This window comes from Thalassophryne amazonica, chromosome 11 (genome assembly GCF_902500255.1).
Source record: "Thalassophryne amazonica chromosome 11, fThaAma1.1, whole genome shotgun sequence".
Lineage (NCBI taxonomy): Eukaryota > Metazoa > Chordata > Actinopteri > Batrachoidiformes > Batrachoididae > Thalassophryne > Thalassophryne amazonica.
In genome coordinates this window covers 8,616,005-8,641,920 of record NC_047113.1, presented here as the reverse complement: position 1 = coordinate 8,641,920, position 25,916 = coordinate 8,616,005, and the positions used below count along the sequence as shown (strand labels likewise).

The 25,916-nt window shown below is 40.3% G+C and overlaps 1 protein-coding gene across 1 annotated transcript; it reads right to left on the bottom strand.

Moving 5' to 3' along the window:
* Positions 1-1,446: 1,446 nt before the first annotated feature.
* p2ry10 (P2Y receptor family member 10) lies at positions 1,447-23,299 on the bottom strand. The gene is made up of 4 exons (XM_034181689.1): positions 23,027-23,299; positions 10,737-10,940; positions 8,206-8,386; positions 1,447-2,582 (listed from the first exon to the last, which is right to left on the bottom strand). The coding sequence occupies exons 2-4, from the start codon at positions 10,919-10,921 to the stop codon at positions 1,680-1,682; spliced, it is 1,269 nt and encodes a 422-aa protein (XP_034037580.1). The 5' UTR covers positions 10,922-10,940; positions 23,027-23,299; the 3' UTR covers positions 1,447-1,679.
* Between the last annotated feature and the right edge of the window lie 2,617 nt (positions 23,300-25,916).

Genomic DNA, 25,916 nt, shown 5'->3' with positions numbered 1-25,916 from the left:
GAGAAACTGCATGAACTACACGTTTTTTTATTTTCTAAAAACAAGTTTATTCAATGAGGAGAAACAAATGCTAAATTATTGTTGTGTCGTAAATTAATTTTTGTTCAACCTTTGTTACCCGTCTTCATGAAGTTAGATGCAAAAATGTTGAAATTGGCCATATCCTGCAATGATAAAGAATCCCTAAAAAAATGACTGGATCCGGATTGTGTTCCGGATCGTTACCAAAATTTAATGACTTCTAAGTTAGGCCAAGATACACCCCTGGTAAAAATTTCATTGAAATCCGTTGAGGATTTTTTGAGTAATCCTACTAACAATCCAACCAACCAACCAACAAATAAACGGACGTGACCAAAAACATAACCCCCTTGGCGGAGGTAATAAACTTTGATTTAAGTGCATGAACTAAACTCCTGACATTTGATCACATCTAATTTAGCTTATGAAAAGGCACTTCTAACAGGACTTTGACCTTGAAAATTTTTCCCAAATTTTTTGAGAAATTGGACACTAGTGTTGGCGGAGGTTTGCTCTCTACGTGCGCGGTGCTCTAGTTTACACTGTGTTTTTGACTTGTGCTCTAATTCAGTCAGTCTTTTGTCATTTATCGAGCCATTCATTGATGCATCAAGCTGAGGCAGCAAGTTATCGAAGTCAAAGAAAATGAAGAACTGGATCAAAAGCACAGAGTCATTATGAACGATGAACGGAAGTGTATGCTGTTCAACCCTGATCCTGACTGAAGGAACGTGACTGAACATCTAAGTCAGAGACGGTGTACAAAAAGCAATGTGAACACATCCAAAATTTTCAGAGCTATCTCTGGAAAACTAAGCTTTTTTTGACTGCCAGACATGAGAGTCTACACATAACAGTTCAAAACTTTACTATCATGTCTCCTGCTTAAAGTTCCACCCACTTTCAGTCTTTTCAGTAAAACTGGCCCTTTTGTGAGCCCCCCCCCCCCCCCCCCCCCAAAAAAAAACATTCTGTTTAACTTGGAGATGACACTCAAGATGCTCATCAAAGGTCAGTTTTTATCAAACTTGGGTTTGTAACATCAGCCTGTTTCACGGCTCAGCATGGAAGCTAGTGACGATACCGGGAATTTTGGTATTGATCCGATACCAAGTAAATACAGGCCCAGTATCACCGATACCGATACTTTTTCATTTTTAAGCTTCATAGAGCCAAAGGATCCAAAAGACCTAGGATAGAATTTCGCCAAACATTGTATGTAATAACAAAATACTTTATTATCACAATCAACATTTTTGTTTAAAAAAATATCACTCAACACAACTTAAAACAAAATCTCCTGACGTAGAGGACTGACTCGAGGAGAGCGCTGAGTGGGCAGGCCAGGCTGAGCCTACCTGCATGGCTGTTGGTTGGCGCCGCTGAGCCCCGTGATGGCGCAACAACAAAAGACCAGAGGGGGGAGGGTGCGCTGCTCCGTGTTGTGTGACACAGCGCAGCGCTGCTCTTACAGACAGAGAGTAGACTTTGATTAATCTGCATGTGCAGCAGTCAGTGCGTGCGGCAGAGAAAAAAAGCTTGAATATCAATCTTTGTACACAAGGAACGTTCAATATCAATACCAGCGCTGGTATCGATATTATCGATATTAGGATCGATCTGCCCACCTCTAACGGAAGCGGGTGACGCATCAATTGCTACTCTCTGTCCGACAAACTGCTTTCCATGCTCATCATTCTGTTAAGCGCAGGGTGGTAGGAGGGGGAGCTGACTGGGGAAGACATGGCTGAGGAGGTGAAGGAGAAAGTGCGCTTGGTGAGGTGTGACCTGAATTCGGCTGTCAGAAAGTAGTAGAGCAGGGGGTTGAGGCAGCAGCTCATACTGGCGAGGCACAGTGATAGCGGGTGGAACTGCTGCACAGCCAGCCGGGTAGCACAGTGAGACAGTATGTCCTGTGACACCATCATGTACAATAGGAAGTTGATATGGTAGGGGGCAAAACAGAAGAGGAAGAGGCAGGTGCAGCTCAACACCATCCGCAGTGCACGCCTCTTCTCACTGTTTGTTTGCTTTTGAGGTTGTCTGTCTGCCTGACAGGTGGAGGTGACTGACTGAAGACGCAGGAATGCTGAGGAGTTGTGCCTGGTGGAGTTTTGCTGATCCTCAGACTGTCTTTGTTTGAGGGACCGGGTGATGCGGATGGAGCTGTAACTAATGGCAACCAGAGGAATCAAGAAACCAAACAGCTCCGCGAGAGCCATCACGGTGATGGCCGTGGAGACGGGCAGGCGACGTATCGGCAAGTCCTTAAAACAGGTGAGTTTAGAGGTGCTGCTTGCAGGCCTGACGGTGAGGGTGGTGTCAACTGGTGGAAGGGTGGTGCTGACAACCAGAGAATACGTCACACTGTGCGCCACGCTGCTTTGCGTTTTGACACCAGTGCTGGAATTGGTGCTGTTCCGCATCAGAATGAAGGGTGAGCATGCCACACCGACCACCACCCACACCAAAATACTGATTGCCAGGTCGTAACGCTGCCTCCAGCGACGGGCTGCAAATGGATTGAGCAGGAATACACACCTCTGAACACTAATACACACCTGGAAGGAGAGCAGACAAATAATATGATTTTTTTTTTTTTAACTCCAGTACCTGAACTTGTTATTCCCATGTGTTTCCATGGAGAGAGTGATTTTAAACTGTGTAACACCTGCAACTTACATGTTTGACACCAAGTCATGCAAATCAGTCTTTCTAATTAAGTGGTCCCATAATATCTAGTTCTGCACAGCGTGGCCTTGACACATGATCGGTTCTGTTCTGTCTTGACTAATACACAAACCATCCACCAAGCTTAATCTACACTCATCAGCAACTTTATTAGGTACACCTTGCTAGTACCTGGTCGGACCCTCTTTTACCTTCAGAACTGCTGTAATCCTTCGTGGCATAGATTCAACAATTTGTTGGAAACAGTCCTCAGAGATGGTCTATACTGATATGATAGTATCATTCAGTCACCCATTCAACCAGTTTGCCATTTTTTGTCCGAATTTTTATGCTCAGTTTGAACTTCGGCAAGTCGTTTTTACCACATCTAGATGCCTAAATGCACTGAGTTACTTCATGTGATTGGTTGATTAGCTATTTGTGTTAACAAGTGATTGGACAGGTGTACCTAATCAAGTGTCCGGTGAGTGTATATTGTATATTTGCTGAAAGGGGCCAGAACACATCCAAATTAACACAACACCAGCAACGCAGGAAACAAATGCAATCCATGCCTGTATGAATTCAGCAACAGGTAAATCAACAGACATCTTGCAAATTGTAAAAAGGCTTGTGTGTTTGCTTAAAATTCACAGAATGTACCCACGAGAGCCAGATCAGTAAATCGGCAAGTGGATACAATCAGCAATATGAACTACTTGGAGATAAATCTGTATCGCTGTTTATAAAACAGATGAGATTTGACTCAAGTAAACTGAGAAACGGAAGAGCAACTATGGGATGAGTGTTGTTGCTGCATAATTTATCCACTAGGGGGCACTCTGCAACTCCCCTTTGTCAACACACATTTGTGGAACACAACAATCAGCTGACAGAAGAAGACTGAGCATCACAGAAGACATCTGTGTTCATGCTATGTTGCTTCTTGTCATGTGAGCGCTCTTGTACCCCTCAAAACAAAAACACTTTGCAAAGCTTCACAACACAACAGAAGTAGTAACAACACAAAATAAACAGAGATTTCTGCCCTGAGGGCTTTAATTAATTTGGTGCACTGCTGCGCTCCACTCTACCTCTACTTGGTTGGTAGAGCTAAGTATGTACGAGGTCTGTTAGAAAAGTATCGTACCTTTTTATTTTTTTCAAAAACTATATGGATTTGATTCATGTTTTTACGTCAGCCAAGCTTGAACTTTTGTGCGCATGCGTGAGTTTTTCCACGCCTGTCGGTTACGTCATTCACCTGTGGGCAGGCTTTGAGTGAGCACTGCTCCACCCCTCTCGTCGCTGTTTCATTGCGAGGAAATGGCGGAATGATTTGGGCTTTTTTTCCATCAGAATTTTTTCAGAAACTGTTAGAGACTGGCAGCTGGAAACAATTCGAAAAATTTATCTGGCTTTCGGTGAAAGTTTTACGGGCTTCACAGAGAATAAGGACTGTTACTACCGCTTTAAGGACGGCCCACAATGGCGCACGGTTCGCCGCGCTCCGAGCTGCCATCGAGAGGCAGAAACCACCACATCATTTCTAAACGGATGGCTCTGTGGAGCCGGGACAAAATCTCTTGTTAAAAGTGAAATCTGCCAGAAAATGGCTGATGTCCAGCTCTTGTGATAACCAGAGAAATTGCACACGACGGTCCCGACTCCTCGACGAGTCCTCCACGACGGCCCCTCACAACTATGACTACCATAGCTGTGAGGGGCTGTGAATATGTCTATATGTGTCACCCTTGAGATAGATTGGCAGCCTGTCAAGGATGTACCCCACCTCTTGCCCAGTTCCCACTGGGATAGACCAATCCCGTGTGACCCTTAATTGGAACACACTGGTTTGCAAAATGAATGTTAGTACCAGCATTGCTTTGTGAAACTTGGCTAAGCATTTCTGTGTTTGAGTGTGTTTTCTGAGTTTGCAGCAGACAAATTTTCAAATAAAATTTTTACATGTGCTGGAGATTATGATTTTATTCTCTGTTTGCAGGCATTTTTCAGTTTGCAAGACATTTTTTATATACAACTATCTGATGTTGAATTGATGCATTACTTTCAACATTTGTAAATGTTTTCTGGATTTCCTAGGGATGTCATTTTTTTAAGATTTGTGAACCCATATCGGCCACATTAATATTGTCACAAAATGGTTTTACCTTTCAAGGTCATAAAAGGACAAAGGTCATGTGATCAAAAGAAGGGGGTATATGAGTTCATATTAATGTCGATGAGTATCCATGGGTGTATCTTTAACACGTATAGGAGTATGGGCTGCCACTATGCTTTGCCTCATCCACAGCTCCACAGAACCAACTGTCATGGAGGGCAACCCACCACGCAGATAAACTGTCCATCCCCACATTTCTAAAATTACAATCTACTGTATGTGCTGCAGCCAGCTGACTTGTGGGCATCTCCTTGACCTTCTCCAGCCAGGGGGCTCTTCAACACTATCTCACTGGGCTGTGATAGCCTGCAAATGGCAATTGCGAGGGAAATTGCTTGATTTTGCACATTTGCTGGGTGGCGCTCATCCCTCACTTTACTCACAGGGCGGCGCCGGTGTCACCAGCGTCTTGCCTGGATTTTGGATTTTTCAAAGTTGGCAAGATGACAAGGCTCCTCTCATTATGCTCCCAGCACCATGGGCTGCTGTCTTGTGACCCTCTAAATGTACTCACTGCCACTCCTAACATGAGAGATTCACGAGAGAACTGCGTGTGGTGGTGGTGGTGGTGGTGGTGGTGGTGGTGGGGGGGGTGGCTGGGCCACACACCCAAGCCGTGGGGGAACACACCACAATAGCGGAGATGATCAGAGAAGAACAACCGCTTCTGGTGGCTGGCAGCCTGGCCATCGTTGTGGCACATCAGGACTTCTGGACTTAAGCATTTACTGTCTTTGTTTTTGTTTTTTTTTTACTCGGGTACACAAGTCTACAGGAGCCTACAGGTTGTTTTGAATCTATTTTTATCTCAAGCACTCTGTTTCCCTCATCTCTCTCTTTCTCTCTCCCTCTGTCTCTCTCTCTCTTGCTCTCTCTCTTTCTCTGAGGATATGCAGTGGAGGTTCTTTGATGTGTTCGTTGTGAAGGACACACGATCATTGAGGAAATATGAGACATGTTTTCATTAAATAACACACTGCTCAGTTCCACCTCCAACAGCGTTCATATGGGTCTTTAAACCAGGAAAATCTTTCTGCTAAATGCTGCGTCATATGTCCATCAGAGCCAAAATGCAGGAAGACGGAGGAGGACATATCTGTACCAAATCAATGTGCCGATCCACCTCGGATCTTCTGTGGAGACGACAACTGAAAAATCAAGGGAACAGCCAAAAGACTTACAATGCTATTGGTGAATAAATCAAATAAATTTACAGGAGACACACTCCCGAAGTGCTGTTGGACATCGCAGCACAGAATGATCACTGTGTGCGATGTCAAAGCTGAGGACAAAAGGATCATATAAGTTGTATACTGGACAAGACGGGACACTAGCTCCTGCAGGGACATCCTTCTGCAAGTTGGTGAGTGTGCTGTAGGCTTTAATATTATTTTATTTATTATGAATTTATTATTTATTTTATTTTTTTTAATTTTTTCTTCTCCTTACTGGGTTAAGTTTAAGGAATTTTCACAGTCTGTGGACACGAATAATAGCAGGTTAATAAGAACCGAAAACTTTGAGTGCAAAGGTATTATTCGTCTTAAGCTGCGAGTGCCCACTTCAGTGAGATACCAACTGCGACATTGTCACTTGTTCATGTGTTTGGTCGCTGAGTCGGTCTCCAACTGCTCTCCAGCAGTCGCGCCTAGTGAGATAGGATCCTTAGGCACCTACTATATGTGCTGGATCACAGATAAAGAAACATGCCACAAAGCCAAACTGTTGAAACTGACATGCCCACACAGTGCAAGTGATACCTCTCATCTTAGTCTTCCTAACTACCCCCTTATTTGGCACAAAGTCATTCCAGTGGTGCCCAAGGATCCTCCAAAGAGACCAAGTCCCAAAAACATCCAGTCATCACCTTAGGTCATTGGTTAATGTCCAAGTCTTGCAACAGTACAGAAAGACAGGTAGCCTCAGGACCCTAAATACTTAGACCTTTGTTATCCTGCAAAGATATTAGATTTGCCAAAAACCTCTGTCCAGAGAGCTCATGACTCCACAAGCTCTTCTCAGGTGTCTCAGTCTCAAAGGCTGAAGGCCCAGATTTACTAATGTCAGTGCCAAGATGAGTGAGTGCTGTGAGTGCCGATTTACTGAACTTGCCAAGATGAGTGAGTGAAAGTACAAGTTCAGTACTTTCGCCACATACAGATACACTTCTGATAGCTAAGCCAAAGACATCATTAAAAGCCTGGATCTTGGTCTTGATCCAGGACAATCACAAACTCAGACACTCCCAATCCTTACTCAGCTTCTCAGGTGCTGTAATCAGAGTATCCATTGATTCTGAAAAGACCACAGCATCATCTGCGAAGTCAAGGTTTTGTTCTCTCAACCTTACTCTATCTTTAAACACTTACTTGAAATAGCCTTTCCACTATAAATGCACCCTATATATAAGCATCAAGCACACATTTTGAACTTGGCCTGTGACCTTGAACTTGTTTCTGTTGAACCTTGAACTCAGAATTGAATGACTTGGTCCTTGGCTGACACTCAATTTTTGTTCTACCTCTGGTGATGGTTCTCCAGTTTGCCTGAGAATATTACAAATGATGTCATCATGTCTCATTGGGTTCACCAATCTGGATTTGACTTCTTTGTTTGTTTGTTTGTTTGTTAATTATGTGGCAATTTTTGTTTTTGTTTTGTTTCTTTGCTTGTTTGTTTGGCTACTTTGTCACACGCTATGTGGCACATTTATCATTGGTTTTGCAAACATATTCATCATTTCTTCTCATTGCATGTTCAAACGATCTCAACCTAATTTCCTTTACTTTCTCAGATATTTCTCCTTCTTTTTCATACTTCTGATTCTTTCATATCTTATTGTGTGGACCTTTCTATTTCCACGCATTCGTATCAATATTGTCATTTCCACCACATCCACATTTACCTTCTTCCCCTGCACTCCATTCACTGCCCATGTCTCAGCCACAACCATCTTTGCTGGTTTTACCGCTGTCCTATAAACCTGAATTTGCCTTAATTCATCCGGCACACAACACTCCTGTTTCATTAGGCTGCACTCTGTGTGTTATTTCTGTACCCAGTTCTCCATCTTCAACTACCACTGATCATAAATATTTCAATGCATTCACTCATATATGGTATGTTTTGCTGGTTTTTGTTTAAGAGCAGTTATTCCTTCACAAACATGTACCAAACTGCATGAAAGTATCTGGAACACAACATTCGTCTGGCTTAATATGGCCATCATACTCACTGATTAATGTGGTTGAGGGTTTGGAATCTTTGATTATACTTCCTTAACACAGACAAGAAAATACTGCAATATCATCTGCATATATCTGCCTACTTACCAGGAATGCTATAGCAGCATACATGTTGAAAAATTTCAGGTAGAAGCAGAACAAGCAGATGCTGTGGCCAAAGGGCCAGGTGTGTGTGAAGTAATAATAAATCCTGAGTGGCAGAGAAAGGATGTGAGCCAGGTCTGCTAACGACAGGTTAATCATGAAGATCGCAGCCTTGGTCTTCTTACTGTGAAGAAACAAACCGGAGAATTGGCAATGTGTAGTTTGTCTGTGATCCTCACAAATGGGCAGTGGTGGGCACAGCTAATCAAAAAATTAGCTTCGATAACAGATAATCAGCTAACTGAAAAGTTATCTTTTATAAAGGTAAACCGATAAACCACCCAAAAATTTATCGGAAGCTACAGATAACCGATAGCTTCCAGTATTGTCTGCAGTACACTTGACAACTAACAAGCTGATTTTGAGTTTTAACACCACAATCGCTTCTGGTAGCATCAAAGGCGACTACGGAGCCAAACAATGAGTCAGCACTTCTGTCTTTGTGTGTCCTGCCCACTGCTGGAAGCTCCTGTTTACTACATAGCTTCCAGCAGAGAAGCAGTTGAGAGGAGCAGCGAAGCTCAACTCTCTACTCAATAACGGCGTCGCCGTGAGGCAGAGGTCTTGGAAAATAAAGCAGTGCTGACTTATTGTTTGGTTTATAAATAAAATGAATACTGATAGAATAACTCCATTAATGTCAATTCTGTCATTTGTACAAAGTTAAAATATAGCATATATCTTTTAATGTTGAATAATGTACTAATTCTGAAGTTTTGTAACAAACACAGACAGATGCCAAAGGATTATGGGTAAAATGTGTCTCCGCTAACACTGATTGGTTGGCTCATTCATTCTATAAACACCAACACGTTAATGTGAGGTGTGTCGTGTGTTGGTGTTTACAGATAAATGTGCTTTTGTAAAATATGCCATTTTTTATTTGTAAAAAAAAAAGGCATTTTCAAAAAAAAAAAAAGCCAAGTTGTAATTAGATAACCGTCTGATATAACCGGTGTCAAAATAAATAGAACACTGCCATGATCTACTGGTGCCCAGATGCTCAGTACTTAAACTGGGCTTACACTGTGCGAGTTTTGGCCCTTTTTCAGCCGATTTTTCACTCATGCGAGAATTTTTTGGATTACACCGAGTTTCAGCTTAATCATGCATCCTGCATCGTGTAGTATACATGGAGTAAGGAACTGCATTTAACCTCTCACGACCACCTCCTGATCGGCAATCATATGGTCGGATGAAAATCAATTGATATTCTGGTCAGCCATCGTGAGGGTATCCTGCTGCTAAAGCACTACAAACGTCCAACCTCTCGCACTGTGCATCTGCAAACACTGATGCGAAATTGGAGAGAGCATAAACAGTGATCATCTCTTTGGGAGAGCAGCTTATTTTTCTTTTCCCCCTTTTCTTCAAGTCATGTAAAGTCTTGTAATTTTTTTTTAAACTTTGAGGTATCCCATTGAGAGTTTTTGTAAAAATAAGAAATGCAAATAAAGTTTGAATAAAAAAACTTCTGTTTACATTTTGCTTCTGGAAACATGAGTCCAACGTATGGTTTTTGGACGTACAATGTGAGCAGTCAGATCACATCAGAGCATCGGGCCGTATAGTGTGAGAACATAAATCGTGCACTCTGAACTTTTACACAGTTCAGTTTTGTTGTACAGTTTGAGCTGGAGCCGAGTACAATGATTGAAAATATTGTACAGTGTCTGCCCAGTTTTAGGACGAATACTGCCATGAACACTACTGGTCAGTAGATGGCAGTAAAGACCATGAAAACTTGCCAAAACAAAATTCCAGATAATCCGTGTCTGCTACGTTTAAGATGCGTGGAATTTAATAAACGCAAACTGAATTTCAGATTTCAGATGACAGACAGTGTTTGACATAAGCAGGACTCTAAATATCAAACAAGAACTGATTGCAGTGATTCTAATTGAAAATAATGGAGGAGCAACCTGAGCTTCTTCTGGCATATCTGATATTTTCACTTTATAAAACTTCAGATGTGACGTTTATTTAGTAACTTGTCCGAAATTAGTTTGGTTAAAATTTTAACCGTAAGTTAAAACTGTGTGCCTCTGGATGACTTGTGTGATATTGCCAGCGTATCAGTATGAGGTCAAAAGAAATGAGCTTTTTTTTTTTCTTTGACCAGTTCTCCTTTGCCTGCAGAGAATAGAGCGGTTTCTTTTAGAACCAGCTCTCCTCTGTTTATGGAGGATAGAACTGCACATCTACTACAAAACATTTAACAGGTAAGTACTCAACTGATTTTAGATTTCATAAATGTTTCTAACTATTCAGCTTTGTTTACCACATTTGCAAAAATACGTTAGCGGTCTAAAAATTATTGGACCAAAAGTTATCGGAAGATAATTAGTCCGATAATGGTTTTCAAAGTTATCTGAAAACCTAATCCGATAATGCAAACATTATGTTCGATAAATAGCGGTTAGCGGATTAGTGGAACTATGCCCACCACTGCAAATGGGCTTGCACGTGTGTACCTTATGTGCCTGCAGAGGACCCACAGTGCAAAGGTGTTGAGCAGCAGGCCGGGAATGAAGAGGAACAGGTAGAAGTAGGTGTACAGCTGGTACATCTGCTCATCCCATGTGGTCATATTGTGGGCGCATTGTGAAGACGACGTCACCAGCGACTCCTCATACCGTCCAGACATGTTCAGAGCCATCACCTCTGCGACACTGACACTGCCCATACACACACACACACACACAACTTCAATGCTTATTCAAGATTGGGTTGTGGGGGGCTGGAGCCTAACCCAGCAGTCATAGGGCATGAGGCAGAGACAGGATGCCAGTCTGTCGCAGGGCACATTGACACCGGTGGAATATACAGTGCATCCAGAAACTTCACTTTTTGCAAATTGTTATGCTACACCCTGATTCCAAAATGGAGTAAATTCATTTTTTCCCTTCAACATTCAACTAACAACACTCTATAATGACAACATGAAAAAAGTATATATTTTTTTTTTGATAATTCAGAATTATCATACATAAGTATTCACACCTTTCGCTCAATACTTTGTTGATGCACTTTTGGCAGCAATTATAGCCTCAAGTCTTCTTGAATATGATGCCACAAGCTTGGTGCATCTATCTTTGGGCAGTTTTGCACATTCCTCTTTGCACCTCTCAAGTTCCATCAGGTTGGATGGGGAGTGTCGGTTCACAGCCATTTTCAGATCTCTCCAGAGATGTTCAATCAGATTCAGGTCTGGGCTCTGGCTGGACCACTCAAGCACATTCACAGAGTTGTCCTGAAGCCACTCCTTTGATGTCTTAGCTGTGTGCTTAGGGTCATTGTCCTACTAAAAAATGAACCATTACCCCAGTCTGAGATCAAGAGCGCTCTGGAGCAGGTTGTCATCCAGGATGTCTCTGGTCATTGCTGCATTCATCTTTCCCTCAATCCTGACTAGTCTCTCAGTTCCTGCCTCTGAAAAATATCCCCACAGCATGATGCTACCATCAACAAGGGTCACTGTAGGGATGGTGCCGTGTTTACTTCAAACATGATGCCTGGCATTCACATCAAAGAGTTCAATCTTTGTCTCACTGGACCATAGAATTTTGTTTCTCGTGGTCTGAGAGTCCTTCAGGTGGCTTTTGACAAACTCCAGGCAGGCTGCTATGTGCCTTTGACTAAGGAGTTGCTTCCATCTCACCCCTGTACCATACAGGTATGATTGGTGGATTGCTGCAGAGATGGTGGTCCTTCTGGAAGGTTCTCTTCTCTCCACAGAAGACTGCTGGAGCTCTGACAGAGTGACCATCAGGTTCTTGGTTTCCTCCCCGACGAAGGCCCTTCTCCAATCCCTCAGTTTAGGCAGGCAGCCACCTCTGGGAAGCGTCCCGTTGGATCTGAACTTCTTTCATGCAGAAATATTTTTGCTACCTTCCCCAGATTTGTGCCTTGAGACAATCTTGTCTCTGAGGTCTACAGACAATTCCTTTGACTTCAAGCTTGGTTTGTGTTCTGACCTGCACTGTTAACTGTGGGACAGTATATGTAGACAGGTGTGTGCCTTTATAAATCATGCCCACTCAACTGAACTGACCGCAAGTGAACTCCAGTTAAGCTGTAAAAACATCTTGAGGATGATCAGTGGAAACAAGATGCAAACTGAGCTTCATTTTGAGCTTCATGGCAAAGGCTGTGAATACTTAGGTACAAGTGATTTGTTAGTTTTATTTTTAATAAATTTCCAAAAAAAAAAAAAAATACAAAATAAAAAACTTTGTCATGTTGTCATTATGGGGTATTGTGTGTAAAATTTTGAGGAACAAAATTTAATTCCATTCATTTAGGAATAAGGCTGTAAGAGAACAAAATGTGGAAAAAGTGAAGCATCTGGATGCACTGTAATTCACGTCAAACTTTCCTGTGGTCAGTACTTCATCTTTTCACTCACGCATCCATTACACAATACTTGCAAAGGTTTCATTTCATGTTGTATATTCTTAATAATCACTGTACTGTGTATACACGATGAACCATAATGTATGTGTGTGTGTGTAAGTGTGAGAGAGCGAGAGAGACTTTGTAGAGCACATGCCTTCACTAAAGTGCAATTTTTTGACTGAATACTCACAGCTCTTTGTGTAAAATGTAAATAAAAACAGAATACAATGATTTGCAAATCCTCTTCAACCTATATTAAATTGAATACACCACAAAGACAAGATATTTAATGTTCAAACTGATAAACTTTATTGTTTTTGTGCAAATATTTGCTCATTTTGAAATAGATGCCTGCAACATGTTTCAAAAAAGCTGGGACAGTGGTATGTTTACCACTGTGTTACATCACCTTTCCTTCTAACAACACTCAATAAGCGTTTGGGAACTGAGGACACTAATTGTTGAAGCTTTGTAGGTGGAATTCTTTTCCATTCTTGCTTGATGTATGACTTCAGTTGTTCAACAGTCCGGGGTCTCCGTTGTCGTATTTTGCGCTTCATAATGCGCCACACATTTTCAACAGGCAACAGGTCTGGACTGCAGGCAGGCCAGTCTAGTACCCGCACTCTTTTACTAATAAAGCCATGCTGTTGTAACACGTGCAGAATGTTGCTTGGCATTGTCTTGTGGAAATAAGCAGGGACGTCCCTGAAAAAGACGTTGCTTGGATGGCAGCATGTGTTGCTCCAAAATCTGGATGTACCTTTCAACATTGATGGTCCCATCACAGATGTGTAATGCCTGGTTCACATCTTCCCCTTCCGACAATCTTAAGGATGCCCCGACAATTGTGATGACGCTAAAGATAATCTTATCAGATATTCCTGCCGTGTGTGGTGTGTTAAGAGCGCTCTGATTTGCTTGGAAGGCTGTCAGGAGCGCTCCGATCGCAAATCGAGGATATTCAACATGTTGGATTGTCTTGGCCCGATATCGCAGCATGTGTTGTGTCCTCCGATCACAAACGAGCATGCAGTCTGCTGAATGTGACGTGTAGCCAATCAGAAAGCGAGGTGACGGGCGCATGGAGTTGTTGTGACTGTTCTGACTTACCAGAAAGTCCGGTGGTCGCGCTCTGCTCCTTTAAAGAACTTATTATCTTTTTCTTTTTGTGTCGTTTTTTCCCTCTGTTTTAAATAGTCAAATGGTAATGGACTGTATTTATATTGCGCTTTTCTATCTGCATCAGACACTCAAAGCATTTTACAATTATGCCTCACATTCACCCTAATGTCAGGGTGCTGCCATACAAGGCGCTCACTACACACCGGGAGCAACTAGGGGATTAAAGACCTTGCCCAAGGGCCCTTAGTGATTTTCCAGTCAGGCGGGGATTTGAACCCCCACCCATGATCTTCTGGACTCAAGCCCAACACCTTAACCACTAGACCATCACATCCCCATCACAGTATCTCTGTTTGTTTACTCTGAAGTCACATTTAACCTCAAGAGATTTTGTGAGATTTCCTGTCTGACCTGGGAATGTTCGTGTGTGGTGTGTTGACTTCACCGTGTGGCTGAACACCACACACTGTACGTCCAAACCTGTTAGATCTATGATTTTTTTTATTTCCACGTGTGTGGTTTCTCAGGTTTTGGAAACCTACAGATAATTTTAAAATCCTGCCATGTGAACCAGGCTTTACTTGCCCATGCCATGGGCACTAACACACCCCCGTGCTGTCACAGATCCTGGCTTTTGAACTTTGCTCGTAACAATCTGAATGGTCTTTGTTCTCTTTTGTCCGGAGGACACAACGTCCATGATTTCCAAAATCAATTTGAAATATGGACTCATCAGACCACAGCACACTTTTCCACTCTGCGTTTGTCCATTTCAAATGAGCTCGGGTCCATAGAAGGTGGCTGCGTTTCTGGATGTTGTTGATGTATGGCTTTTGCTTTGCATGGTAGAGTTTTAACTTGCACATGGTAAGATCCTTTACACAATGATGTCGTTTTTAATGCAGTGCAACCTGAGGGATTGAAGGTCACGGGCATTCAATGTTGGTTTTCGGCCTTGCCGCATACATGTAGAAAGTTCTCCAGATTCTCTGAATCTTCTGATTATATTATGGACTGTAGATGATGGAATCCCTAAATTTCTTGCAAATGAACGCTGAAAAACATTGTTCTTAAATTGTTGGACTAATTTTTTTCACAAAGTTCACAAAGTGGTGATTGTTGCCCCATCTTTGCTAGTGAACAGCTGAGCCTTTTGGGGATGCTCTTTTTATACCCAATCATGTCACTCATCTGTTTCCAATTAATCTGTTCACCTGTGGAATGTTTCAAACAGGTGTTCTTTGAGCATTCATCAACTTTCCCAGTTGTTTGTCCCAGCTTTATTGAAATGTGTTGCAGGCATCCATTTCAAAATGACCAAATATTTGCACAAAAACAATAAAATGTATCAGTTTTAACATTAAATATCTTGTCTTTGTGGTGTATTCAACTTGTAGGTTGAAGAGGATTTGCAAATCATTGTATTCTGTTTTTATTTACATTTCACACAATGGGCCTCATGTATCAAAGTTGCGCACTTGTGGCGTAAATTTACGGTGTAAATTTGAAGTACACCAAAGTTGCCGTGACATGTATCAAGGAGTGCGCACCTGCCTATTTCTGGCGTACGCCTGACGTGACCTTGATAAATGCGGCGGGTGAAAACAATCATAATTATAATAAACACGCCCATAAATATTCAGACTCCGCTTCAGACACGCCCTCATTTTACAACATGGAAGCCAGGAAGACGGCAAAGAAAAAGAACTCCACCAATCACGACGCGTGCCAATAGAGCGTCAAAAGCGGCCGTCGTATTAATTGTTTTGTAGTATAATCAAAAAGTGTTACAGTGGTCCCTCGTTTATCGCGGGAGTTACGTTCTAAAAATAGCCCGTAATACGCGAAACCGCGACGTAGTCATTGTTATTTTTTACAATTATTATAGACGTTTTAAAGCTGTAAAAACCCTGTAAAACCACTTTATACACTTTCTCAATCAGGCATGAACATTTTCTCACTTTTCTCTCGTGTGTAAACACTCTCAAAGTTCAAACCTTAGTAGAAAAATAAGAGCAAACTGTTTCAGGCCCAAACATTTGTTTGAGAAATAAAAATAGAACGTTTTCCTATAAATAAATATGATGGCTTTTAGAACTAACAAATTTAATTTTAACGATCATCGTACGAGGTTGGACACATAAGAAATTATTAATAGTGACTGACCAGTATTTCACAAATTGCGCCTCTGCGTCCTGACGCCGCGCCTTTTTCCACTCACACCTGGCTGCAGGTGTCTGTTTCCGAGTGACAAACACAGTTATGAGTAGTTGTTGGCACTCTTTTTTCTTCTGGGTGAGAAGATTCTTATAAACAGACACGCAGAACAGAGAACACTGTAAAAAAAAAAAAAAAAAGGCATGCAAAATTGGACTAAAAACTGAAACTGCGAGGCCACGAAAGGTGAACCGCGTTATAGCGAGGGACCACTGTATTCTCTTTTCACATGTCAATAATTCTTGACATGTGGATATTTGGTCGCTCAATTAATAAGACACGCCTAATTTTTCAGATTTCTTTATTCTTAAGATGTATTTCTTTATTTATTTTATTGTGACAAACGAATGGAGATGACGCAACCTGATTGCAGCACGGGCGAATTAAGGGAATGACAACACTACAGTTGTAATTATCAATTTCATTGTCTAAAACGATCACACCACATAAAGTTAAGCTCAGCGCTGCTCTGGCTCCAAGCTCGGGAGAAAAAGGCGAGCAGCGCTTTCTTTGCAGTCAGGGCTGTGGCCACGGATCGTGCTCGATAGACCAGCAATCCCGCAAAAGCGCGATTTGTATTGATTATTATGTAGTATAATCAGGAAAGTGTCATTTATGTAACATATGCATTGATTTGTATAATGGCACTGTTTATCAGGCCGATCATATTCATTTTTATGTGGATTCCAGCGCTGGTTCATTTTGGCGTATAATTTACACCACCTCTCGACCTGGTGTATATTTTCAGTGCAGCGTACGCCAATGACCACATTGATAAATGCCAAGTGGCGCAGCCGTTTTGGCATACACCCCATATACGCTCAAATATCGTCGTATGCATGTTGATACATGAGGCCCATTGGTCAACTTCATTGGAATTGGGGTTGTACACTCATACACAGCCTTTTTATGTTTTTAATTGGTATTTTTCATATTTATCATATCTATCATGCCATATTTATTTATTTATAACTGCAACTCTCATTTAACCATTCTGGTTACTGACAGTGTCTTTATTTCTCTGCTTTTATGGTGGACCTATGCAATGTAATTTTGATCTACACTGCATCTCTCGGAGTGTTTTTGAATGACAATATTGACAAAAAATAAAAATGTCTAAAATTACCTTCCTTAAACTCAAACTGAAAACAAATCTCTACAACTTGATATAACTTAATTAAACATATAAAAGCTAAGATGATGGATTGCATAATTTATGGAACACTTTGGTATAATACCCTTAAATAATCAGTTTTGACAAGCCAAAATAGCAGCGACATTTAAACAGGGATGAAAGTGGTGAAAACCAAAAAATGCTGAAACCCAAAATTATAGGGGTGGGGGAATTTATAAATTTTTGAATTCTAGAAGCTCTGAAATGCATTTCCAGACAATAAACTGCAGTGTGTGCAGTGTGAGTCTAAAATGATCTTCCTTAAACTCAAACTCTAATCAAATCTCTACAACTTGATATAAATTAATAAAAGTATAAAAGCTAAGATGATGGGTTGCATAAGTAATAGAACACTTTGGTATAATACCTGTAAATAATCATTTTTACTGCCAGTTTTCTTCAGGCAAGTGAAGGGATGGATACATCAACATTTCCAAGTCACTGAATATGTCTTGAACTTTATTTATATCATTAATGAAGAAATACAAACAGTATGACACTCTGAGGTAAGGCTGTGTGGAGTAGACAGTTCTCAAAAACTGAGTGACTGTACAAGAAGGAGAAGAGTGAACAAAGACACCAAGACAGCCCAGAAGAAGTTACAGGCTTCTGTGGCTGTGACTGGAGAAAATTTCCATAGTGCATGTTATGCATTTAGTATCAGTTATACAGCTTCATGATGAAGTGGTATAGAGGAGTATTTTCTTTCACGAAAACATCAAATCTAGGCTTGCATCTCAGATGTACCTTCTGGCAAATTATAGCTAATTATAGCTAAATTATAGCTAAACTTTCAGATCTTCTTTTTAAGAAAACATACTTACCAACAGACGTGGGTGAAAATATAACCTTGTTGACAGATGTAGATATGTATGACAGGAAGTGTGCTATAAGTTCAGCTCCCACAGAATTATTACCTCCCCTAATGCCTGTTTGTTTGTTTGTTTGTGAACAGCCTGGAATCCACAATTTTCCATACATCGTTATGAAACTATTGAAGAGCATTCATATCCTGATAGGCAAGAACTGATTCAGTTTTCAAGGCCATAGGTCAAAGGTCAAAGTCAGGAAAAAATTTGGAAAAATCCCTATCCTTTAACATTAAACAAATTTTCAAAAAATCATAACTGTCAAAAAAGATTAATTTTATTTCATATTTGAGAACATTATGTACGATGGTATCCTTTATCAACTGACAGAGGTTGATTCAGATTTTGTGACCATTTAAATTTAAGAAAGAAAGAAAGAAAGTTAATTTACTGTCTTCATGTAATTTATAAATTGTTTAGATTCTTGTTATCATATACACACACTATTATTATTATTATTATTATTATGTGACCATTTAAATTTAAGACTAGAGTGTTGCCGTGGGGATCGATAGGCTCTAGATTGAGTAGTGTTTATAAAAAAGGTAGCTGACATTTTTCATGGGTGGTAATAAAATGTGCAAAGATTCTACAATGAGCTGGAATGGTGTGTGAGTCCAAAATGTTTTTAGAACCTTAGACCTCAACAATTTTTAGAAGAGGAACTCAACTCTATTATGTCCTGTTATTTATGTAATTTTTTAAATGTTAATTTACTGTCTTAATGTATTTATAAATTGTTTAGGTTCTTGTTATCATATACACACTATTGTTGTTGTTATTATTATTATTATTATTATTATTACTACTAGCTGGGGTACCCGGCGCTGCTTGGGTTAACCTGTTTTAGACATAGGCGTAATGCCAATCATTTCAATCAAAACAATTGCCCAACATTTGTTTTTGTAATGTTGATGTCTTACAAATGTAATATTTAATGGGCTAAAGTTTGTCCAGCAGAACTATAAGAGGTGGACTCCCCAAACTAAGTGGAAATACTTGATTAAAAGACAAACACATTTGAAGTCCTTCATGCAGACTTTGTTTTGCAATCAAATTTATAACAAAATTGCACACAAAAGATAGGTAACAGTAAATGTAAATATCAATGAATCATAGAGAATATAATCAAAGAGAACAGATTAAAGCATTAGTCCAGTAACCATAAAGAATTAAAGTGAAAGTTCTTTTTGTCTAAGATTTCTAGCAATAATGATTAAAGCTGAATTCTGCAATAGATCTATAGATTATATCTATCAGTAATGATTAAAGCTGAATTCTGTAATAGATAAATAAATAGAGAGAATAGATTAAGGCATTAAATTATTGGTTGGTATAAAGTGGTCAATTCTAATTCCACCCACCCAAACTATAATATGTAGCCCTAAAACTTATATATATTCTGAATACTCATGACATGGGGAACTTTAATCAAAATTAGAATTCTGACTGCTTTATACTTTTTGTACTCAGGCTTTCTTGATGACATCCTCGGGATGGGGGGGGGGGGGGGGGGGGGGGTAATTAAAATTCTAACCACTTTACTCATGCTTTCTTGATGACATCCTCAGGATTAGGGGGGAGTCTGTTTATCTTTTATGGCCCTGGTTGCCCAGTAATTCCATGATTAAAGGTCTATAGATCTGGGCAACCAGGGCAGCTTGACCCGGTTACCCAGTAATTTCATTAAAGATAAATAGATAAAAAGAATAGATTAAAGCATTAATTTTTTGGTTACATTCAACTTTTTAAAAAATGGTACCAATTTGTTCCCCATGTCATGAGGATTCCGAATATATATAGTTTTTAGGACTACATATTATAGTTTGGGAGTTTAGATTTATTTAGTTTAGATTATTATTACTTCTATTTTGCCTTTTTATTTTTAAATGGACCACAATGGAAATAAGTGTTTTCCCTTTCTTGTGTCATCCAATGTATTTTAACATATTTACAATTATATTATGAACTTACATTGAATTTACTAAAGAAAATAACTCACTGCACTCATGTTTTTAATGTAAAGATGACTTACCGCATCCTGCTGGAATGAGGTGTGAGTCCAGAATGTAGTTAGCAACATCGATTGTTCAGTATTGTTAGCTAATATCCATAGATTCTCCAAAAATATTAGTCCTATCAACATTCCATTTTGGCAACATTTATCCTTGACCAAAAATACATAAGCATACCAAACGGCAAATGTCAGTTCTCCATTGAACTTAAACAGACATGCACACACATGCATGCACAAACAGCGTTTTGTCTTTCCTGCATTCTGCTGCAAGCAGGTGCTTCTAATTTTAGACAGGCAGAAACAGAGATGGTAGCAGAAGACAAACATTCTAGTTTTCCCTCATGGTATCGGTAACAAGAAATTTAAGTCACTCATGGTAATGACAACATGAGACTTAACTAAACTGACTAAACTAATTCAACTACCAAAACACAAAAAATCAATAACACTAATAACACTGTTAAAATAACATGAACCACAGCGTGCATTGCAACACAATGTCTATTGTTTACTGGTTAGCTAAAATTTATATTTTGTCCAAAAAGATTTGTAAAAAAAAAAAAAAAACTTTGATTCAAGTGCATGAACTAAATACATACTCCTGATATTTGATCACATATATTTTAGCTTATGAAAAGTCACTCCAAACAGGACTTTGACCTTGAAAATCTTTTCCAAGGTAAAAATTTGTGGAATTGGAAACTACTGTTGGTAGAGGTTTTTGCTCTACGAGCGTGGTATTACAACCCCAATTCCAATGAAGTTGGGATGTTGTGTGAAATGTAAATAAAAACAGAATACAATGATTTGCAAATCCTTTTCAACCTATATTCAATTGAATACACCACAAAGACAAGATATTTAATGTTCAAACTGACAGACTTTTTTGTTTTTGTGCAAATATTTGGTCATTTTGAAATGGATGCCTGCAACACATTTCAAAAAAGCTGGGATAAGGGCAACAAAAGACTGAGAAAATTGATGAATGCTCAAAGAACACATGTTTGGAACATTCCACAGGTGAACAGGTTAATTGGAAGCAGGTGAGTGTCATGACTGGATATAAAAGGAGCATCCCCAAAAGTCTCAGCCATTCACAAGCAAACATGGGGTGAGGATCATCACTAGTGAACAACTGCATGAAAAAATAGTCCAACAGTTTAAGAACAATGTTTCTCAGCGTTCAATTGCAAGGAATTTAGGGATTCCATCATCTACAGTCCATAATATAGTCAGAAGATTCAGAGAATCTGGAGAACTTTCTATGCGTAAGCAGCAAGACTGAAAACCAACATTGAATGCCCGTGATGTTTGATCCCTCAGGTGGCACTGCATTAAAAACTGACATCATTGTGTAAAGGATCTTACTGCGTGGGCTCAGGAACACTTCAGAAAACCATTGTCAGTTAACACATTTCGTCGCTACATCTGCAAGTGCAAGTTAAAACTCTACTATGCAAAGTGAAAGCCATACATCAACAACATCCAGAAATGCTGCCGCCTTCTCTGGGCCCGAGCTCATTTGAAATGGACAGACGCAAAGTGAAAAAGTGTGCTGTGGTCTGATGAGTCCACATTTCAAATTGTTTTTGGAAATCATGGATGTTGTGTCCTCTAGACAAAAGAGGAAAAAGGCCATCCAGATTGTTACCAGGGCAAAGTTTAAAAGCCAGCATCTGTGATGGTATGGGGGTGTGTTAGTGCCCATGGCATGGGCAACTTACACATCTGTGATGGCACCATCAACGCTGAAAGGTACATCCAGGTTTTGGAGCAACACATGCTGCCATCCAAGCAACGTCTTTTTCAGGGACGTCCCTGCTTATTTCAGCAAGACAATGCCAAGACACATTCTGCACATGTTACAACAGCATGGCTTCATAGTAAAAGAGTGCGGGTACTAGTCTGGCCTGCCTGCAGTCCAGACCTGTCACCCATTGAAAATGTGTGGCACATTATGAAGCACAAAATACAACAACAGAGACCCCGGACTGTTGAACAACAAGCAAGAATGGTAAAGAATTCCACCTACAAAGCTTCAACAATTAGTGTCCTCAGTTCCCAAATGCTTATTGAGTGTTGATAGAAGGAAAGGTGATGTAACACAGTGGTAAACATACCACTGTCCCAGCTTTTTTGAAACATGCTGCAGGCATCCATTTCAAAATGAGCAAATATTTGCACAAAAACAATAAAGTTTATCAGTTTGAACGTTAAATATCTCAGCTACTGCTTCTTCAGTGGAAAAAAAAAAAATCTGATCCTCTGATAAATATTTCTTGAAGCCCATCACTCTAAATGATTTCAACTTCTTTTTTGTTTTGACAGTCCTCTTGCTGTTCTGGTTCCTCAGCTCCCGAGGGCACGCTTGTTCTGCAGCACATGAGGGAAGTGTTTTATGTAGGATTGCAGCACATCCTCTGTATCTCAGAGAGAACGAACAGCTACTTGACCCAAGTTTCACTGTTATTTTTGGCACAGAGATGAAACTGCCGCCCTTTTTTGGCTACCATAGAAAGCAAACAGGAATTACACTATAATTTTCTGCTGCCTTCTGCAATTGCCTGCTATTGCTACGGTTTCTCTTTTTGAAGATTTCACAAAAGTGTGAAGTCTGTATAACCTGATGGGTAATTTAATGTCTTGCGCTGCCTGAACAGTGTTACACACAAGCAACATTTATCATTTGTGTGTCTGAAGGAATTAAGACTGAAAATCAAATCGGTATTTAGATTTGAATCCGTCACATTAAAATATTTATTGACTCATATGCAGAAAAATAGTATATTGTAATGACTTTAAAAGCATGATAATAATACCCATGACATGAAACATTTGGGTGTTACATAAAGCACAAAATGAAAGTAGATTTATTAGCAAGAGCACCTGTCATCAGTGAACTGTGAAGCATGACTGTAGCAGAGAACAGCGATGGTTTCGCTGTGTTTCCGTAAAGATCATTACCTTGTGCTCCTAAAGGATCAGTCAGGACAGAGTCCAGAGGTCAGGCTCAGGACGGCCCACCACCATCGACTAACTGCAGCAGCAATTCAATGTCACACTCCTCTGACAGCAGCACAACGTAAGACACTCCTCCTCTCGCTTTGTTAAATGTGGTCTTGTGACCTTCTTCTATGCTTGTGCAGCATAAACAAACCTGTCAAAGCACGCGTGTGATCAAACCGTGTTCTCAGTCTCAAAAGGCACTCAGTGTGCTGGTATCACGATGAGCAGAAGAGGAAGTTCTGCCTGCACGCCTGTGATGAATTTATTCTGCTGTTGATTATGTCACTGTGTCCTAAGTGGCCCAGACATGATTGGGACACACAACATCAAGAGCAGGAGAGTGTGTGGTTTAGAAACGCTACACTGTTATATAGCGGTGCTACTGTTAGGTCTGAGTGCTGCATTTAAAACAGTGCATCACTTCATTTTGTTGGACTGAATTGAAAACTATTTTGGCAGTTTATGGAAAAGTGCTTACTTTGATTGGAAAACATTATTTTTCATTAAAAACATGTCTCAGTTCTCCATAGTGATGCATGTGGCACCTCAGGGCTCTGTTCTAAATCCAAGATTTTTCTCTCTCATTCAGATTATACATAGTCATGAGATTAATTTTCACTGTTATGCTGATGATATGCAGATATATATGCCTTTTATTGCTGGTAATACAATACGGGAAAGTGTGCAAATGTTTGACTGGTAGTGTATGTCTCATGTTGCAAAAGTGAAGGCTTGTCTGGCGGCAGTAAAATTTGTGAACTTCTGAAGTGATAGTAGAGAAGCTTGAATCTTCAACTGGACTGGGTTGCTTGACGCGAGGACATTTCACTTCAAATCACAGAAGCTTCCTCAGCTAAAATTCTTGCTCTGGTAGTCTGACTTCTGTCTTGACTCTTGTAGAGAAGAATAAACACAAACCACAAAAGCTGGAGTTTTAAACCTAACCAGACCCCTCCTACCGAGAGGCCGACTGCTACAGGCTGGTGACTAAACAATAGCTCTAATTAGCACCTATTGTGCTCTAGTAAGCACCCTCCTAATGAGAGGTCTGGTTAGGTTTAAAACTCCAGCTTTTGTGGCTTCTGTTTATTCTTCTGTACAAGAGTCAAGACAGAAGTCAGACTACCAGAGCAAGAATTTTAGCTGAGGAAGCTTCTGCGATTTGAAGCGAAACATCCTTGCGTCAAGCAACCCAGTCCAGTCGAAGATTCAAGCTTCTCTACTATGGAAACCACCTGGACAACTGAGAGCCTACACAGAAACATTGTGACTTCTAAAGTGATTTTCAGACATGATATGAACATTACCACGGTCTCTGGGTCATTTCACACACACAAGCTCATCTTCAACCGCTTAGTCCAAGTAAGGGTCACGGGGGGTTGGAGCCTATCCCAGCAGTCATAGAGCTTGAGGCAGGGTACACCCAGGACAGGACGCCAATCTGCCACAGGGCCACATATAGACAAACAAACACATTCACACCCACTCGCACACCTATGGACAATTTAAAGATTTAAAGATTGGAATCCACCTAACCCGCATGTGTTTGGTTGTGGGAGGAAACCAGAGGAAACAAATGCAAACACAGGGAGAACATGCAAACTCCGCACAGAAAGGCCACAGGCTGGAATTGAACCTATGACCTTCTCGCTGTGAGGCAACAGTGCTAACCACTAAGCCACCGTGCTGCCTGCGTCATTTCATATATATTTCAGTATACCTTACTGTGCCTTCTGACCAATATACTGTATGTGTTTTGATTTTCATATTAGAGAGGTGACAAGAAAAGCCCTTTTTCACTTGTGTATCTTTGGTTTTGAATACACCAGTCGTGTCTATGACTGATGCTGAGATTCTGAGTCATGTCTTACTGTAATATTCTGTTGTTGGTTTACCTCAAAATACTCAAAGAACTCTTCAAAAGATTCAGAATTCAGCAATAAACAACAGCATAATTATTAAAACAAATAAAATGACATGAAATTAAACCATATACTAAATGTGGAAAACAGCATAAAGGCGACTTTTAAATTTTGATTTAAATTACCTGAAACTGACAGGCAATTTATGACACAGTGTAGGAGCACAGAACACAAAGGCTCTACATCCTCCCAAATCGTTATACAAGATGATCTTAACACAGCGTGATCCTGCATCCCACGATCAATGTACAGACAAAGAGGAGGTGATGGTCTAGTGGTTAAGGTTTTGGGCTTGAGTCCAGAGGATCATGGGTTCAAATCCCCACCTGACTGGAAAATCACTAAGGGCCCTTGGGCAAGGCTTTTAATCCCCTATTGCTCCCGGTGTGTAGTAAGCACCTTGTATGGCAGCACCCTGACATTGGGGTGAATGGTGAATGTGAGGCATAATTGTAAAGCGCTTTGAGCATCTGATGCAGATGGAAAAGCGCTATATAAATGCAGTCCATTTACAAAGGTTTCTCATTCAATTGAATGAAAAGTTTGTCCAAACCTTTGACTGGTGCTGTACATTGTGACACACGAGGCTGGGTATGTTCTGTAAAATAAGGGGCACACACCCATTTAGTATTTTATATGTCATCAACAAAATCTTCAAATTTCCTTTTGCGAATTGTGAAATGTGAGTTCTTGTCCTTGTTCTTAATCATTTGAAGGCATACATACAGCACCGTACTGAAGAGGCAGATCAGAAAATCATACATTACATGAATCTATTCTGGAGGATACAAAAACATGAATTTGTGTCTTGGCACTGGCGAGCAACAGGATCGATCTATTGGAAAAAAAATGCAGTGATTCTTACATTTACTTTGAGTTGTATTTCATTGCAAACAAGAACCAAGGGCCAAGATATTTAATCTTTT